Source organism: Tasmannia lanceolata, unplaced genomic scaffold (genome assembly GCF_043159265.1).
Source record: "Tasmannia lanceolata isolate RefF3 unplaced genomic scaffold, GAP_Taslan_0.1 ptg000020l, whole genome shotgun sequence".
Lineage (NCBI taxonomy): Eukaryota > Viridiplantae > Streptophyta > Magnoliopsida > Canellales > Winteraceae > Tasmannia > Tasmannia lanceolata.
This window is the reverse complement of record NW_027518697.1, coordinates 30464065-30482132: the sequence shown is the minus strand read 5'-3', so window position 1 is coordinate 30482132 and position 18068 is coordinate 30464065. Positions and strand designations below refer to the sequence as shown.

The following is an 18068-nucleotide window of genomic DNA, read 5'->3' as shown; positions in this document are numbered from 1 at the left end:
GGCTACATTTATTTTTTGGCAGTAAACTTTAATGAATTCAACTAACTCCATGTGGAGGAGAGAGGATAAAAAGTGACGATGATGAAGAAGAAGATGCTGGGAATTGAAAGTGATCTTTCATTTCTTTGAATAGCTATGGATGTTGTGGGTTTAGAAGAGAGAGTGGAGGAGCTGAGGGAGACTTTCCAGAGCGGGAAGACGAGGAGTGCTAAGTGGAGAAGATCTCAATTAACGGGGATTCTCAACCTCCTTGAAGAGAATGAAGAGGATATTTTCAAGGCCCTTGGGAAGGATCTGGGCAAACACCGCGTGGAAGCTTACAGAGACGAGGTTAGAGATATAGATAGATAGATTGATAGATATATTGAGTTTTTATATGGTGTAAGTTGCATATAGTTCAGTATTTTTTCAAAACTACTGTACTGCTGACATTATAGGATGATCCAAACCGTCCATTTGATGGACCACAACGTAAATATGCTGTGCCCCAAAAATCATTCCCATACGATGATCCCGACCCTCTGATCTATTGAGGTTTCCATCACATGCAGTTCCTCTATGGATCGTAGGGCTAGGATCATCCTATGAAAATGATATTTTGGCCACAAGTATGAGGTTTCCTTTATATGCAGTTCCCCTATAGATCATAGGGCTAGGATCATCCTATGGAAATAATATTTTGGCTACAACCTATTTACGTTGTGGCCCATCAATGCCTCATCCTATAGTGTAAGCCGTGCAGTACTTTTTGAAAACTATTGGAACATACTCTTACCCCCATATAAAATCTCCTATTTCCGATAGATGAAATGTGAATTAACCAGAGAGATTTTTTTTTTCTTAAATATTTATTAAGGGATTTGCTAGGGACCATCGACTAAGGCATTTTACGGAGTGACTGTTGCATGAGAGAGCAGCCACGTAGGCTCAAATTTTGTTTTTTTCATTTATTTCTTCCAAGGCGGCTGCTCTCTCATGCAAGATTCGCTACGCGAAATGGCATATGCGATGGTCCCTAGCAAATCCCATTTATTAAACTTTATGTTAACTTCATATTATTTGATCTAGTGTTTCATTTTGTGTGTAGGTGGGAATTCTAATAAAATCCGTTAAACTCTGTTTGGAATGTTTAGAGAAGTGGATGGCCAACAAAAGGGTGAGTCTATTTATGTTATTTTTAGGCATATATGCAAGCAAGTTAATTTGTCTTATTTTATTTAGAGAATTGCTAGCAGGAAACTGTTTTGTTAAAAAAATAAATTAAACAGCAGCAAGCATATGATAGGAACACCTGTATAAAAAGACAAGAGAGCCCAAGTTCATTAGGGTTAAATAGTCAATTAAGTTTTCTATATGTTATTATCTATGGATAATAAAGGAAGAGGGTTGGCGTTAGGTTGGCAGCCGGCCGTAAACTTTGCCACTCTTCTATGAAATGAATAGCCAACCCCAACTAGTTTGGGACACAGGCTTAGTTGAGTTGAATATTATCTATGGATCTTAGGTGACTAAGAAGGACAAATGTAGGTATATGCTCTAGGCCACACTAATCCAGTGTCAGAGGAGACCCCGATTGGCAATGGGTCTTCCGACCACTAGAAAACCAATCCAAAATCTACATAGACCTTGGATCGGTATTTCGGCTGCCAGAAGACCGACTAGACTCTCATCAGATGCAGTATTGGCATGGCAGAGACCAATAAAGGAAGGTTGACTTCTCTAGTCTTGCCTAATTAGGGGAGTTTCTCGGAATCTCGGTTTTCAACTTTATCCACATCTTTGGGATTTTAAGGTTTCTATGAATAGCGAAGTTACCCGTTTACCTTAACCAACCATTGAATATCTGGGAGCCACGTGTGGCCACGTGTCTGCTCTCGATTGGGTGCCAAATTTTGCCCCCAACATTTATAATGAGATTTACATCTATGAAGTGTTTAATACCTATAGACAACTTTACATTTATAAGATATTAAATTAAATAATTATGAGGAGATTTACATTTAAAAGGTACTTAATAGTTATCCTCTGTTCGCTGAGGGAATTGCTGCATATAACTCTGTTTCTGAGGAGAGAGTAAACATTTTGGAGAAAAGGGTATTTCCACCCCTTTATCATCAGTCCCAAGGTTTTTTCCTCAATTCTAGAAAAGATGAACAAAATGAAGACATTTCTAAGAAACGACAAATCAAAGGGGTAATGCAGTCGTTTCTAATAAAAGACAAATCAATGAGGTGGAAAGATGATTTCCGTAGGATGAAGTTGTGTCATTATTTCTTGGGAAATGTTATCAACATAACCACATTTGTTTTGTTATATATATATATATATATATGAGGAAACTGATTGTGAGCTTGAAGCTCATATGGCTTATATGAGCTTGAGGGCCCAAACACATGTGGGCCCATATTGTTAGGATGATCCAAAGCATTCATTTGAAAGGCCCTTACATAGATAGGATGTGTACAAAAAATCAGCTCTATAGGATCATCCTAACCCATCCAAAAGTGGAGGGCAAAATGGACAGACACCGTTTGTCACAAATCTGCCCATTTTTGCCCTCCGCTTTTGGAGGGGTTAAGATGATCCAATAGAGTTGATTTTTGGTACACACCCTATCTATGATGAGGCCTTGCAAATGTATGGTTTGGATCACCACAAAAAATGTGGGACCCATGTGTTTGGGCCCTCAAGCTCATATAAGCTATATGAGGTTCAAGCTCACAATCATTTTCCTTTATATGGCCTGTGAGAGCTTTTTGGGAACTATAATAACCTTTTGACAGCTCTTTAAATGCTAAAAGACAAGATGCATTAGTTTGGGGAGATCTCCAAACATAGTTGTGCTAATATAATTTCCTTGGATTTTGTTAACGAGTGCCCTGCTTTGGAAAAGAAATTTTACACATCTTTTGATAGAAAATCCGAAAAACATTTGTAGAAGTCTCAAACAACATGAAAATTGATTACAAAATTTCTTTTCCAAAGCACCTTAACGAGTGCCTCGTTAACAAAACCCAATTTCCTTATTGGCGATGATAAATTCACACAGGTTGTAGGATAATTTACTCCCCTTTAAAGGAGGGCATGTGGCAGACCGTAGACTTTAACGCTTGTTAATGGCAATTCACTTTCACGGGGGCCGAATTATCCTACAGGTGGTGCGAATTAATGTTGCCCTTTCCCTATTTTTATTCTAATAAGATTGAGTGTTCGTGGCAGGTTGACATGCCATTGATGGCATTCCCAACAACGGGTGAAATTGTGCCCGAACCACTAGGCCTTGTTCTCATATTCTCCTCTTGGAATTTCCCAGTCGGTGAGTAAAGACCTTCTAGGACAGTGCCCGACCGTCAAGTACCATAAAAAAGGTACCACACATGATATTTGACCCAACAGCAGGCCACTTTTTAAGAAGCTGTTGTTGGATTAAATATAAGGGTTGTACTTTTGAGGTACCACCTTCAAGGGACTTGACAGTCGGGCATCATATAATTACTCTGATTCATATTACACAATAGGTTATCAGTAAATATACCGAGACTAATCCCATTGCACAACCCAACCAACACATGCACATTGCACATGTTTTTGTGTAAGTGACTTACCACAGCATCCTGCGATATCACTTTGAATCTTTTTCCCTCGGGAGCTAAAGAATATCTGAAATTTCTGATGAGACAGACCCTAAAAGGGAAATGATAAATGCGCCCTTTTTCATTAAGGGGACAAAAAAAGCGCTATGCACTAAAATAGAGAAACCAAAAGTCAAATATGCACCCAAAAAAAAGTCTAAACCGGGGTTATCAAGTCTAGTCTGTGGTTACTAACGTCTAACCTGAGGTTATCAAGTCTAGTCTGTGGTTACTAACGTCTAACCTGGCGTTATTAGGTCTAACCAAGGGTTACCAAGTTCTAGCCCGGGGTTATCAAGGTCTAACTAGGGTTTATCAAGTCTAGCCCTAGTTAGACCTTGATAACCCCGGGTTAGAGCTTGATAACGCTGGGTTAAACTTGATAACCCCTAGTTAGACCTTGATAACCGCTGATTAGACCTAATAATCGCAGGTTAGACATTCATAACCCTAGGTTAGACGTGATAACCCAAGGTTAGATTTGATAACCCCTGGTTGGACCTTGATAACCTCTGGTTGGAATTCATCAGCCCGGGTTAGACCTTGATAACCCAGTTTAGACCTGATAACCCCAGGTTAGAATTGAATAACCCATGGTTGGACCTTGAAAACCTATGGTTGGACCTAATAACCGCAGGTTAGACCTGATAACCCTTAGTTAGACATTGATAATGAGAGATGAAACAGGTGAAAAGGGCTTAGGGCATTTTTGACTTTTGGTTTCTCTTTTTTAGTGCGGAGCGCCTTTTTTGTAACCTTATTTTATGGTCTGTTGCTTCGGAAATTTCAGATATTTTTCTGTTCCCGAGGGAAAAAAGACCCTATTACTTTTCCGAGTTTTTATATGATGCCTGACCGTCAAATAGTGTCAAAAAGCTACCGCCCTTGATATTTGATCCAACAACAGCCCACTTTTTAAGAGGCTGCTGTTGGATTAAATATCAAGGGGCACTTTTGAAGTACCCCCTTGAGTCTACTTCATGGTCGGGCACCATGTAATTTTTCAAAATTTTGGCTGAAATTTCGGTCTTAAATTTTGAAATTTGGTAATTGGAGAAATTTCGGTTTCCGGTCCAACCGAAATCTCAGATTTCGGATTAAATTTAAAACCATGGTTGTACCACATTATGTGCATGAACGTTCGAACGATCCTGTGTAAAGAAGCATTACTGAAGCTGGCTAGAAAAGGTGGAAATACTCATTTCAAAAAAAAAAAAAAAAAAGGTGGAAATACTATTTCCCTTTGAACATAGGAATGATGCTGTGCATATATAGAAAGAATTACTGAAGTTTGTTCTCAGTGTAGTCTAATCAACAATCAATGGTCCATTAGATCCACGGTCATATGATTACACAAACGGAAATGATTTCAGCGCTCCCATGTTTGATAAAGATGCGGAGGCATCTTGTCATATAGCATTTAATACAGTTCTCAAAAAGCTTTATGAGCCCTTTAAATACTACACAACAAGATGCTCCACACGTCTTTATCAAAACATTGGAGCGTGGAAATCATTTCCCTTACACAAAACGCATCTTTATCAAAACATTGGAGCGCGGAAATCATTTACCTTACACAAAACGAGGAATCCACTATTGATGTAACTTTTACATTAGCTCATTGATGAGCATGATTTGAATGTGTTAATTTCATTCACAGGGCTAGCCTTAGAGCCATTGATCGGAGCCATATCTGCCGGAAACACATCGGTTCTAAAACCTTCCGAGCTGGCTCCTGCTTCCTCTTCTTTACTCACAATACTCGTCCCCTTCTACTTGGATAACAAAGCCGTGATGGTGATTGAAGGTGGTGCGCCAGTCGCCCAACGACTCTTGGACATTAGATGGGACAAAATTTTCTTCACAGGTACATGCAAATAATTTTACACAATACAAGAAATACATTAAGGCCCTGTCTGTTTCAGATTATGACAACCAATTGTAGCCCTAAACATATTATTGGGCTCAAATTTAAGTGTAATTTTGAGGCCAATAATAGGTTTGAGGCTAACAATCGGTTGTCATAATCCCAAACGAACAGGGCCCAATTGGCAACGAACAAAATCCATGGCCAATAGGACTAATTCTATGTCAAAAATACGTACTTTAATAACTAAGGATTTTGCTAAAGAGTGCCCTAGGTGCATTGGAAACATTGTTTACAAATCATTTTAAACATGTTTTGCTCAAAACATGTGTAAAATATGTTTCCAACGCACTTTAACGAGGGCCCTTCATTAGCAAAACCCAATAACTAATTATCAGAAAGTGAAGCTTCCGAGACCAGGACCGGTCGACCCCTGGCGGTGTGGCTGTGTGCCCTGCATATGGGCAAGACCGTGAAGGTGTTTTCTGGCTCGGTTGGCAGCACGAGGCTTTCCCATCATGTTTCTTCAAATCATTTTCCCATCTTGTTGATCCATTACTCAGTTGATTTTCTGCCGAGTTGAGTAACCTTAGCCGAGTTTTTGTCAACCGATCAAATTATACTCCATCTCGCTACATTTTGGGGAGTTTGAAATTGAATGTGCTGATTTTGCTTGAGTTTAAAAGAGAATTTGACTCTAAATTTTGAGTAAATTTTGCTCTAAATTTGAAATTGAATGCCTTAAGGCTGCAACTGGATTGCCGGAATCAGCAGTCGGAATCGGCATCCTATTCCGATTCATGTTCAATTCCCCTGTAAACCGATCGAAAAGATAATTAAAATAAAAAATTTAATTAAACAATCCTAATAAAAAAACATTCTGACGTGGACAGAATCATAATACCACCTCTTGTGCCAGAAAATAAATTCCTGAAATTTTCCACCTCAATTCTGGCTCGTTGTCAGTTACATACCTTCATTAATTCTTGTCCTTTCTTTCAATCAAATGCTGGAATAGAACAAAATCAAAATAAGATGCCGATTTCAGCACCTGATTCTTGCAATCCAAACGTTAGGGACTTTTAGGGGCTGTATGGATACACTGATTTTAAAATTCAGGTTATAGTTTGAAAATAGTGTAAAAGAGGGTTTGTCACACCCCGACCCCACTGTGTAGATGTTGTCCGGTTCTGGGTCATCTACTCTCCCTGGTTTTGTTTTCTAGCAGCACTAATCATGCCCGACCCACTCCACGGACCCGTCCCTTGGAGATGCTGAAAACGCATCTACACAGGGAGAGAGGGAATCCACATATATAGCCCAGAAACTTTTCCTCCCTTTCCGATGTGGGATCTCACAATCCACCCCCCTTAGGGCCCAGCGTCCTCGCTGGCACACCGTACTGGATGGGAGGTCCAGCTCTGATACCATTATGTCACGCCCCTGCCCCGCTGTGTAGATATTGTACGGTTCTGGGTCACAACCCTCCCCGGTTTTGTTTTTCTGCAGAAAACGCGTCTACATAAGGAGAGGGGAAATCCACATATATAGCCCAGTAACTTTTCCTTCCTTTCCGATGTAGGATCTTTCAATCCACCCCCCTTAGGGCCCAGCGTCCTCGCTGGCACACCGTACTGGATGGGAGGTCCCGCTCTGATACCATTATGTCACGCCCCTGTCCTGCTGTATAGATATTGTCCGGTTTTGGGTCACAACCCTCCCCGGTTTTGTTTTTCTGCAGAAAATACGTCTTCACAGGGAATGGGGAAATCCACATATATAGCCCAATAATTTTTCCTCCCTTTCCGATGTGGGATCTTTCAATCCACCCCCCTTAGGGCCCAGCGTCCTCGCTGGCACACCGTACTGGATGGAAGTCCTGCTCTGATACCATTATGTCACGCCCCTGCCCCGCTGTGTAGATATTGTCCGGTTCTGGGTCACAACCCTCCCCGGTTTTGTTTTTCTGCAGAAACCGCGTCTACACAAGGAATGTGGGTCTATAACATATAACCCACGAACTTTCTCTCACCCCTTCTGATGTGGGACTATTACAATCAACCCCGCTTAAAGAGCCCAACGTCCTCGTTGGCACATCATACTAAATGAGGTACGGCTCTGATACCATATTTGTAACGCCCCGACGCAACCGTGTAGATATTGTCCGATTCTAGGCCGTAGCCCTCCCTGGTTTTGTTTTTCATGAAGAAAATGCGTCTACACAGGGAGAGGGGGAATCCACATATATAGCCCAGGAACTTCTCCTCCCTTTCCGATGTGGGATCTCACAATCCACCCCCTTAGGGCCCAGCGCCCTCGCTGGCACACCGTACTGGATGGGAGGTCCCGCTCTGATACCATTATGTCACGCCCCTGCTCCGCTGTGAAGATATTGTCTGGTTCCAGGTCACAACCCTCCCCGGTTTTGTTTTTCTGCAGAAAACGCGTCTACAGAAGGAGAGGGGAAATCCACATATATAGCCCAGTAACTTTTCCTCCGTTTTCGATGTGGGATCTTTCAATCCACCCCCCTTGGGGCCTAGCGTCCTTGCTGGTACACCGTATTGGATGTGAGGTCCCGCTCTGATACCGTTATGTCACGCCCCTGCCCCGTTGTGTAGATATTGTCCGGTTCTAGGTCACAACCCTCCCCAGTTTTGTTTTTCTGCAGAAAACGCGTATACATAGAGAGAGTGGGAATCCACATATATAGCCCAAGAACTTTTCCTCCCTTTCCGATGTGGGATCTTTCAATCCACCCCCTTAGGGTCCAACGTCCACGCTAGCACACCGTACTGGATGGGAGGTCCCGCTCTGATACCATTATGTCACTCCCCGACCCCACTGTGTAGATATTGTCCGGTTCTGGGTCATCGACCTTCCCCGGTTTTGTTTTCCAGCCGCACTAACCGTGCTCGACCCACTCCGCAGGGCCCGCCCCTTGGAGATGCTGAAAACGGGTCTACATAAGGAGAGGAGAAATCCACATATATAGCCCAGGAACGTTTCCTCCCTTTCCGATGTGGGATCTTTCAATCTACCCCCTTAGGGCCCAACATCCTCGCTGACACACCGTACTAGATGGGAGGTCCCGCTCTGATACCATTATGTCACACCCCGACCCCACTGTGTAGATATTGTCCGATTCTAGGTCATCTACTCTCCCCGGTTTTGTTTTCCTGCAGTACTAACCGTGCCCGACCCACTCCGCGGGGCTGCCCCTTGAGATGCTGAAAACGCATCTACACAGGGTGCGAGCGAATCCACATATATAGCACATGAACTTCTCCTCCCTTTCCGATGTGGGATCTCACAGTCCACCCCCTTAGGGCCCAGCGTCCTCGCTGGCACACCGTATTGGATGGGAGGTCCCGCTTTGATACCATTATGTCATGCCCTTGCCCCGCTGCGTAGATATTGTCCGGTTCTGGGTCACAACCCTCCCTGGTTTTGTTTTTTTGCAGAAAACGCGTCTACATATGGAAAGGGAAAATCCACATATATAGCCCAATAACTTTTCCTCCCTTTCCGATGTGGGATCGTTCAGGGTTCATGATCAAGCTATTGTATGCTGTCCTGACAATGTTTCTTGGATTTTAAGTAAGAAATCCAAGTTCTAGAAATCTCAGGATTGGACGATTTCCTGCTCTCTTTCTGTCGGAAAGAAGGGCAAGAAATCATAAAACGACAGCTGGTAGGGGTGCAAGTTTGGCCCTGTCAGCCCTGACCCACCCTGAGCCCGAACAGGGTCTGGGCTGGATTTTCCAACCCTGAGGACGGGTCAGGGTTCATTTTTTAGGCCCTGACTCAGGGTCGGGTTCAGGGTTGATACCTCGGCTCAACCCGACCCGGCCCGACCCTAAGTTTTCAATTATAGAATTGAACCATCTGTGCATGTTACTTTTGCTAATGTTTTCTATTATATTGGATTGATGTTTCTTTAGATTATTATTATTAGTTGTCTCTGTTGCCCGTTATGTTGTTAAATTCATATTGTCTTATTTTGTTCCCTTTCTCTGTTTATTGATCATTTTGTTCTATATGATATGTGGTTGCTTTATTTTTGCCACTCTTAACAGGTATTTGCACTAGGGTCAATCAGGGCCAGCCCGGCCCAATCAGGGCCAATCAGGGCGGGCCAAGGCCGTGCTGAGCCCTGTATGGAGGGCAATGGGTTGAGGTTTTTCGGCCCTGACTCAGGGTCAGGGCGGGTCAGGGTCGAGATAATGGGATCCAGGATTAGGCTAGGGTTTTGAAAAACCCGACCCAACCCGACCCTGTTGCAGCCCTAACAGTTGGTCTCTTTCTTTTCTCATCTCCCATCTACAGTTTTGAGGAAATCCAACATTCTAAAATCCGTGTATCCAAACCACCCCTTAATGTTTGGCAACTATAAAAACAAATTCATAGAATCCTGATTTTTCTAGAGAGATTTGAGATGGTGGTGAGTGATAAGAGCATGTGATGGGCTGGAAAAGGGGAAAAATAAAAAGCCTATTCTAAACAAGTATTTCTTTTTCTCCTATATATGTTCCTGTCCCAGGCTCTCTCAACCATCCCTCTCAGGTTTCATTCCCACCAGCTCTCTATGTCCCTGTCTTAGACGGGGTAAACAAATATTTAATGGAATTTTTTTGTGTGGTTGCCAAATGCCAAATATGAAATTTACTTATAATTTAAATCACAGTGAACATTTTCCACCGAAAGTTTAAGTACAAAAAACTATAAATCACAGTGAACATTTTCCACCGAAAGTTTAAGTACAAAAAACTATTTCTTTACAACAGGGAGTCCACGTATAGGCCGTATCATCATGTCTTCTGCTGTGAAGCATCTCACCCCTGTAACTCTCGAGTTGGGCGGAAAATGTCCTGCAATAGTCGATACCCTCACAAGCTCAAAGGATAGAGAGGTAAGCTCACTTTGTTTTCTCGAGAATTTATATGATGGGTGGCCGTGAAAACACGTGAAGTCTAAAAAAAGTAGGTACGGCCCACATTTTTTGATGATCCAAACTGTTAATCTGTTTGGGCACAACGTAAATAGGTTGTGCCCCAAAAATCATTTCGATAGGATGATCCTAACCCTCCGATCTGTAGAAGATTCCATATATGATTTTTGGAAATCTCCATATTCAGATCAGCTCAGATCGGAGGGTTAGGATCATCCTATGGAAATGATTCTTGGGGCACAACCTATTTACGTTCCCAAACAGATGAACGGTTTGGATCATTAAAAAAAAGTGGGCCGTACCTACTTTTTTATACTTCACGTGTTTTCACGGCCGCCCATTATATAAATTCTCTGTTTTCTCTTCCTAAAACAATTTCAAATATTTAGTGTGAAACTACTAGTTACTCCAAAAGCTTAAGCTGTTGGAGAAGGCTGGCATTATTGAATCTTTTATACTTTTTAACACTCCCCCTCACGTGTGGCCCCTATTTCTTTGGCCTACCTTGGCACTTGTGGCCCAAAAGTCTTTTATACTTTGACACTCCCCCTCATGTGTGGCCCCTCTTTCTTTGGGTTGGCCTACCTTGGCACATGTGGTCCCACTTTTGGGTTTGGCCATTACATATCAATTTTGCTATCAAGGAGGTTTGAACCCAGGCATTTGCTTTGATACCATGTGAAACTACCAGTTACACCAAAAGCTTGACCTGTTGGAGAAGGTGTTATTTAATCTTTTATAATTAAACACTAGTGTTAGATGCTTTTTATAGTATACTTGATCTCTTAAAAGTGGAACATGTGTGCGTGATTTAGAGCATTCATCTTGTGAACTCCATCCTGGTACTACAATACGTAACTCCATCCTGGTACTACAATACATGATTATATACTTTCCATTGCCCTGTTTGTTTAGGATTTTGAGAACCGATTGTGAGTCCAAAACTGATTATTGTACAGAAAATTTAATTTAATTTTGACGGCAACAATTGGTTTTGGACTGACAATCAATTTTGATTTTGAGATCTGATTGTGAATCTAAAACTGATTATTGGATCCATAATTACGATGGACCAGTTTGAGAACCGATTGTCAGTCGAAAATTGGTTATTGGCTCAAATTTACATTTAATTTCTATACCATTAATCAGTTTCAGACTCACTATTGGTTTTCAAATCTAAAACAAATTGGACCTTAATTTTGAGTTTAATAATCAGTTTTGGACTAACAATCGGTTCTCAAAGTCCAAAACAAATAAGGCCTTCACATTTTGAGAACCGATTGTGAGCTCAAAACTTATAATTGGACATAAAATTATGTTTAGATCCTGTTCATTCTAGATTTAGACAACCGATAGTCAGTCCAAAACCGATTATTGGACTCAAAATTACTCTTGATTTTGATTCCACTAATCGGTTTAGGACTCACACTCAGTTTTCAAAATCTAATATGAACAGGGAATTAATTTTGAGTCCAACAATCAGTTTTGGATACAAAATCCAAAACAAAATGGGCCTAAATTTAATATCTCTTCTAATTCGTCTTTGGCTTCATCATCAGGTTGTGGCAAAACGTATAATTGGGGGAAAATGGGTACCCTGCAATGGCCAAGGGTGTATCGCAATTGATTATCTACTTGTTGAGGAGAAATTCGCAACAGCGATGGTATGGAACTTTTATCATATCTCAATAATCACTTTGATTGCTCCTTTGTTAATTTAAATAATGAAAAAAAAAAAAAACGCAATATGCTAGCTGGGTACGTTGGAGAAGATTGTCCAAATGTTGTGTGGCATTGTTTCATACACCATAGAACAGCTTAGATGTATGGTCAGATTCATCCTATATTCATCTTACGTTACATATACGGTTTAGATAGAGCCATGTATCGTGCATCAATATACATCCAGCTCAGTAGTTAGTGCTCTTGATCTGAATTGTTTTTTTTTTTTGGTGATTTCAGGTAGATTTGTTGAAGAGCACCTTAAAGAGGTTCTATGGAGAAAACCCTCGAGAGTCCAACAGCCTGTCGAGGATTGTGAACAAGCAACATTTCATGAGATTGAAGGGACTCCTAAATGACCCTGGGGTTGCAGCTTCTATCGCTCATGGAGGTGTAGTGGATGATGACAAGCTGTATGTAACTTTTCTAAACCTTTACTCCATTATTTAAAAGGGGAAATTGCTCTTGCATCCTCTGTGAGCCAAATTGTTAATGGCCCTCCCATATAGTTTCTATCCAATGGAAGAAGCACAGTTGTAGGAACTGCATTATCAGAACATGAAAATGGCACCTAAATAAAATAATTGCTATGATAATAACTTTACTTTTAAAATTGATCTGTATAAGATATTTAATAGCTTTAAAGAAACTTAGTCACAAATATATCTGATACAGTTGGGGCTCTAATAATTAATATTGTTGGTTGCCTCATTTTACATAAGCTATTATAGAGTATTAACTATTAGATATGTGTTTGTACAACTCCCTTACCCCTAGCCACGTTGTACTTGGAAAAAGTTCAACTCGTTGCCTTGATCGTACCCATATTGTAAGTACGTACCTATAATGTGCAATTAGAATAGAATTGTTGTTCATATGTATGTACTTTGAACAATGTTCGCTAACAAGGTACTCATGTCTTATATCACTAGATTTTTGTACTAAGGAATAGAAATAAGAGAGTATAAATTATCAACACCGGAGCAATGCTGGCTTGTGGTCTACGCAGTAAGATATAAGCTATTATAAACTTATGGAGCATTAATTATTAGGGCCCCAACTATATTTCTAAAATATTGTGATATTTTATGATTTTGTGTAAAATGATAAAATTAGTAAATGATTATGAGATTCTAAAATATCATCGAGATATTTTCATATTTTATTTTTTACCACAAAATATCACGATAAATTGGCAATACTATTTTTTATCCTAATTTTTTCTTAAATTATATATTTTATTTTTTTCCAATTTTTTCCAATATAATCTCGAACATAAATTTTTTTAAAAGTATACCAAGATTTAAAAAAATTAAAAATAAAAATAAAAAAATAAAAAAATAAATATATATATATATATATATATATATATATATAGATATATATATATATATATATATATATATAGAGAGAGAGAGAGAGAGAGAGAGAGAGAGAGAGAGAGGAAAGTGTTTCTACGCACAAGTGGCTTAAAAAGCCACCGGTTGGTCGCTTTTTGTGGACCCCGCAGAGGTGGACCCGCCATTAAAATCAAACGGTGGCTTTTTAAGCCACTTGTGCGCAGGGAGCTCCATGCGCACATGCGCAGAAACACTTTTATCATATTTATAATGTATTTCATAGTCAAAGGAGACTTTATATTTATAAGGTTTTAAATTGCCTGGGAGCGCACGAGTTAATGAAATTTCTGATCTCTAATCTTTTGTTAGGTACATCGAGCCAACGATCATGGTGGATCCGCCGCTTGATGCGGAGATCATGATCGAAGAAATCTTTGGTCCCTTGCTTCCAATAATCACTGTGAGAAATCATCCATTGTCTGTGTTAACTTACCAAATTACCAACTTCTCCAAAAGCTTAAGCTGTTGGAGAAAGGGGTTATTTATCTTTTATACTTTAACACTCCCCCGTACGTGTGGCCCACTTGGTAAACACATGGCACATGTGGTCCCACCTTAGGCCGACCCATGTGGATTTTTGCTATTTAGGAGGTTTGAACTTGAGACCTTTGGCTCTGATACCGTGTTAACTTGCCAACTTCTCCAAAAGCTTAAGCTGTTGGAGAAAGGCGTTATTTATCATCTTTTATACTTTAACAGTCTGAACCCTAATTTCTTATATACTTTTCCATATCTGTGCATGTATGGTCCTTTCTCTTTATGGGCACTTCGGCATTTATAGTTTACTTATTCATGCGTTAATTCACAGCTGAAGAAAATTGAAGACAGCATTGGATTCATAAACTCAAAGCCAAAGGCTCTCGCTGTATACATCTTCACCAGAGATGAAACACTAAAAAAACGGGTGATATCAGAAACATCATCAGGAAGCGTAACAGTTAATGATGCCGTTATTCAAGTAATGTTTCATTAATCAATTCTCTTTCTCTGTTCTTTTGATCAGCCTTAATCTTAGGACCTGTTTGGATCTTGGGTGAAATTTTTCCTTGAAAAACTTTTCTACACAAAAAGTGTTTTTGAACGTTTGGCTAATTCATTTGTTTGGATTTCCCCAATAAAAAGGTTCCCTTGTTTTCTAAGAAATCTATTCGTACTGGGTCCTGTGTTTTTTGTATCATGGAATATTTTTTTCCATAAACCGTGATCCAAACATTCCCTTAGGTCTTTTTTGCGTTGCAAAATTTTTGTAGGAAAGATTGGGAAGGAAGTTTTTTTCTACAAGTTCCAACTTTTTAAAAGATAATTTGGACCAACCCTACTCAATTTATATTTAGAGGGACCTTAAATTTATGATGATATCCCTCTAAATGAACCAAAATCAATTCATTCCCTGCAAATATGTAAAAATACTTATCGTAAAAAAATTTACATCGAAAATGTTTTTCTTGCAATCCAAACATTCCTATATCATCATAAATTGAAGGACAGATACACACCCTCAACTATGGCCAAATTCCACTTCTAACCCCCTTGGTTTCGAATTTACGAAAGATGCCTTAACTTTTTGACATTTTAAGTAGACCCCCTCCGTTGATGGTCCGTTAGTTTAACCTGAAGGAATGACTAAAACTAACCATGGCTAATATTTTGAGGATAGAGATACCCTCGTCACTGGTTTTAAGCCATTTGCAGAGGGATTTGGGTTACGCCATTTCCCACCGCCACCGTTGCCATGTCCGGCCACCGCCGTCACCTCCACCACAGACAATGAAACCCCACTCCATGGCTACATCAACCCCACATTTCAAGAAAAAAACACTGATAAAAACAAAAAAAATCTAAAATATTAGGGTTTCTGTGCAAAGCATGATAATGATGTGAATGAAAACAGATAAAATTCCTACATCAAGGGTTTGTGCTGATAAATAAACAAGGGTTTGAATCAAACCCTAATTTTCAGTTTTCAGGTATGAGAACCCTAATTTTTAGTTGGGGAAGACGAGGGCATTATAGTCATTTCCTCCTCTCCATCCCCTCCGTCACGTTAAAAAAAACCCCGGGATAATTTAGTGGGTGTCTTTGGTAACTTTGAAACTCGGGGTTAGAAGTGGAATTTGGCAATAGGTGGGGCGTGTATCTGTATTTTTTCCTAAATTGAAGATCCCTGTAAGTAAAAATTGAATAGGGTTGGTTCAGGTTATATTTTTTTACCTTGTGCATAAAACCATTAGAAATATTTTTCCTTTCCCAACTTTTTTAGAAAATTCTTGACTCCAAATTTTAGAAATATTTTCCCTTTCTTCTTCAGAAAATTCTGGCAATCCAAGCACTGCCTAAGGTAAGCTTTAGAGTCATTAATCAATCTTATTTTTGTTCATGCAGTACGTGTGTGATACCTTACCCTTTGGAGGCATTGGCCAAAGCGGTTTTGGAAGGTACCACGGGAAGTTCTCTTTCGACACATTCAGCCATGAAAAGGCAGTTATGAGAAGACCCTTTTTGGACTTTAATTTTAGGTACCCACCCTGGAACAATAACAAGCTGCAGTTCCTCCGTTCTGTTTACAATTTGGACTACTTCAAACTATTTCTTCTGTTTTTGGGCTTGAAGAAATGATAAAATACGTGACCAAAATGTTAGTGGTCGATGAGGAAAACATTTTGGCATTGATGTGCCTGGAAAGCTAACAATCAGCTGCTATTTCTATGTAGTTTTTATTTTCAACTGTGTAATCTCATGAAAAAAGACACATTATGGATTACTTGAGCTTCCCCTATGCAAATGATGTATTGTTGTTTAGCCAGAAGATGAGACACATTTGGATCACTAAGGTCGGGGGTTGTCCCTAGAGATCACGTGTATTCTCTTTTCTCTTGCTTGTTTTGCGTTTCGATATTAAGAGTATCATGTCCTTGGTTGTTCTGCCTCTTCCTTACAATTTTTTTCTAAGGATTGGGGTATGGTACGTCATGTTTCTTTTATTGTATCATCTTTCTTTAATCAATATTGGTAGGGGTCCGCCTAACCCCGGCTTACTGATAAAAAAAGATGTATTGTTCTTTGTTTATGTAATTCAACAATTTCAGTTTAAAAACTTTGATTTTCAACATTCCACGATCACCTTAATCGTTTGGGCAAAAAGTCATGAACCCTCTATTCCCACTCAAATCGCGCTGTGTCTTGAGCTATGGGTCCTCTTTATCTCGTATTTTACACATGGGCTAGTTCACATGCACCTAATTAGAGTATATCAGATCTAGTGAATCTGACAGTCCGGTCTAGGAAGTTAGATTTGGTGCTTAAAAAGCTTGTTAGGTTAGGATTATCTTTTCCTATTTTAAACTTATCTCTCGATGCTTATCTTGTAAGTGTTAGACTTTATTTAATTCTAAATTAATGCGGAACATACCTCCGGCCATGGCGATTGGAATCAAAGATCACCAAACTCTCGAGCTTTGTCGAACCACGAACACGATCACCACTGCACCTCTGACAATGGAAGAGTGTTCTTCTAATCTGTAGAAGACCTTAGGGCTCGATCGATGGAATCGCAGGCACAATTTTCCTCTCAGATTAGGGACCCTCTTCATGATGGAACTTTAACTATAACGTATGAGTGTTGTTACCATCAAACACAACCCATATTTATAGATTTTGACACAAACGAATTTGTGTCATTCCACACTTCAAACACCTTAGTGTTTTAGAGTTTCAAACACTTGGGATTTATCCTAAGACTCCCTTTGTGAATAGAACACATCTTGGAATAGAAAAGCCAACGTTTTTAACTTAAAGTGGGTCCCACCAATGTGGGCCACACCAAAAAAAGCTAACATTCTCCCACTTGGTCCACATTGGTATATATTCACAAAGTAACTTAGAGTCTTAAGATATTAAGCTTGAAAACTTTATGGCCATTGTTTTGGAAAAACATCAATCAAAATATCCTTAACTCTATCTTTATTGTACACCCTTATAGTATGTCTCAAATGTACGAATCATAGCGGCATACACCTCCAACCGAAAATGTTACCTTCTATGTATCACATACACCGATTCACACTAATGTACACTTTATGTGTGGTTTAAAACTTTATTGAATAAGCCCACAAATGCTTATTCGGGTCCAACTTTATTTACCCTCATGGACAGTCCGTCTTATAAAACCTTGATGTATATACTCTTTATATAAGATAGAATATATGTAAAAACATATAAACAGAATCATCAACTTTATGTTGCGACCAAAAGTGACATCAATGTAATTAAGCACCGGAAACTACAAGACCCATATGATCAACATGTTCCACATACAACTTAGGCGGAAATTCTTAGTCATGGAATCCACTGTCAACTGTAAAGTAGAATGTGCTTAGTAGTCACTCGATGATTCAAAAAATTCTAACTTTAAAAAACTCCATGTTAGATAAGAATACTGTAACGCCCGCATAGTTACCTTATTGCATGCAATAAACTATGCCTCCATAGTGAAAAAG

The 18068-nt window shown here is 39.7% G+C and overlaps 1 protein-coding gene across 2 annotated transcripts; it reads left to right on the top strand.

Moving 5' to 3' along the window:
* The first annotated feature begins 66 nt into the window (after positions 1-66).
* On the top strand, positions 67-16420 carry LOC143854167 (aldehyde dehydrogenase family 3 member F1-like). 2 transcript variants are annotated; one of them, XM_077363998.1, is made up of 10 exons: positions 67-330; positions 1088-1156; positions 3220-3316; positions 5293-5499; positions 10287-10411; positions 12010-12114; positions 12413-12585; positions 13882-13972; positions 14381-14530; positions 15955-16420. In XM_077363998.1, exons 1-10 carry the CDS (start codon positions 136-138, stop codon positions 16186-16188), a joined length of 1446 nt encoding a protein of 481 aa, XP_077220113.1. In that variant the 5' UTR covers positions 67-135; the 3' UTR covers positions 16189-16420. The 2 variants fall into 2 exon arrangements, with proteins under 2 accessions (XP_077220113.1, XP_077220114.1); XM_077363999.1 differs by having other exon boundaries at positions 225-330; positions 1069-1156.
* The last annotated feature ends 1648 nt before the right edge of the window (positions 16421-18068 follow it).

Coding starts and splice junctions, on each gene's coding strand:
- LOC143854167 (XM_077363998.1), top strand. CDS start 136: ATGGATGTTGTGGGTTTAGAAGAGAGAGTGGAGGAGCTGAGGGAGACT. Junction 331..1,087: donor TGGAAGCTTACAGAGACGAG/GTTAGAGATATA, acceptor TTTTGTGTGTAG/GTGGGAATTCTAATAAAATC. Junction 10,412..12,009: donor CAAGCTCAAAGGATAGAGAG/GTAAGCTCACTT, acceptor CTTCATCATCAG/GTTGTGGCAAAACGTATAAT.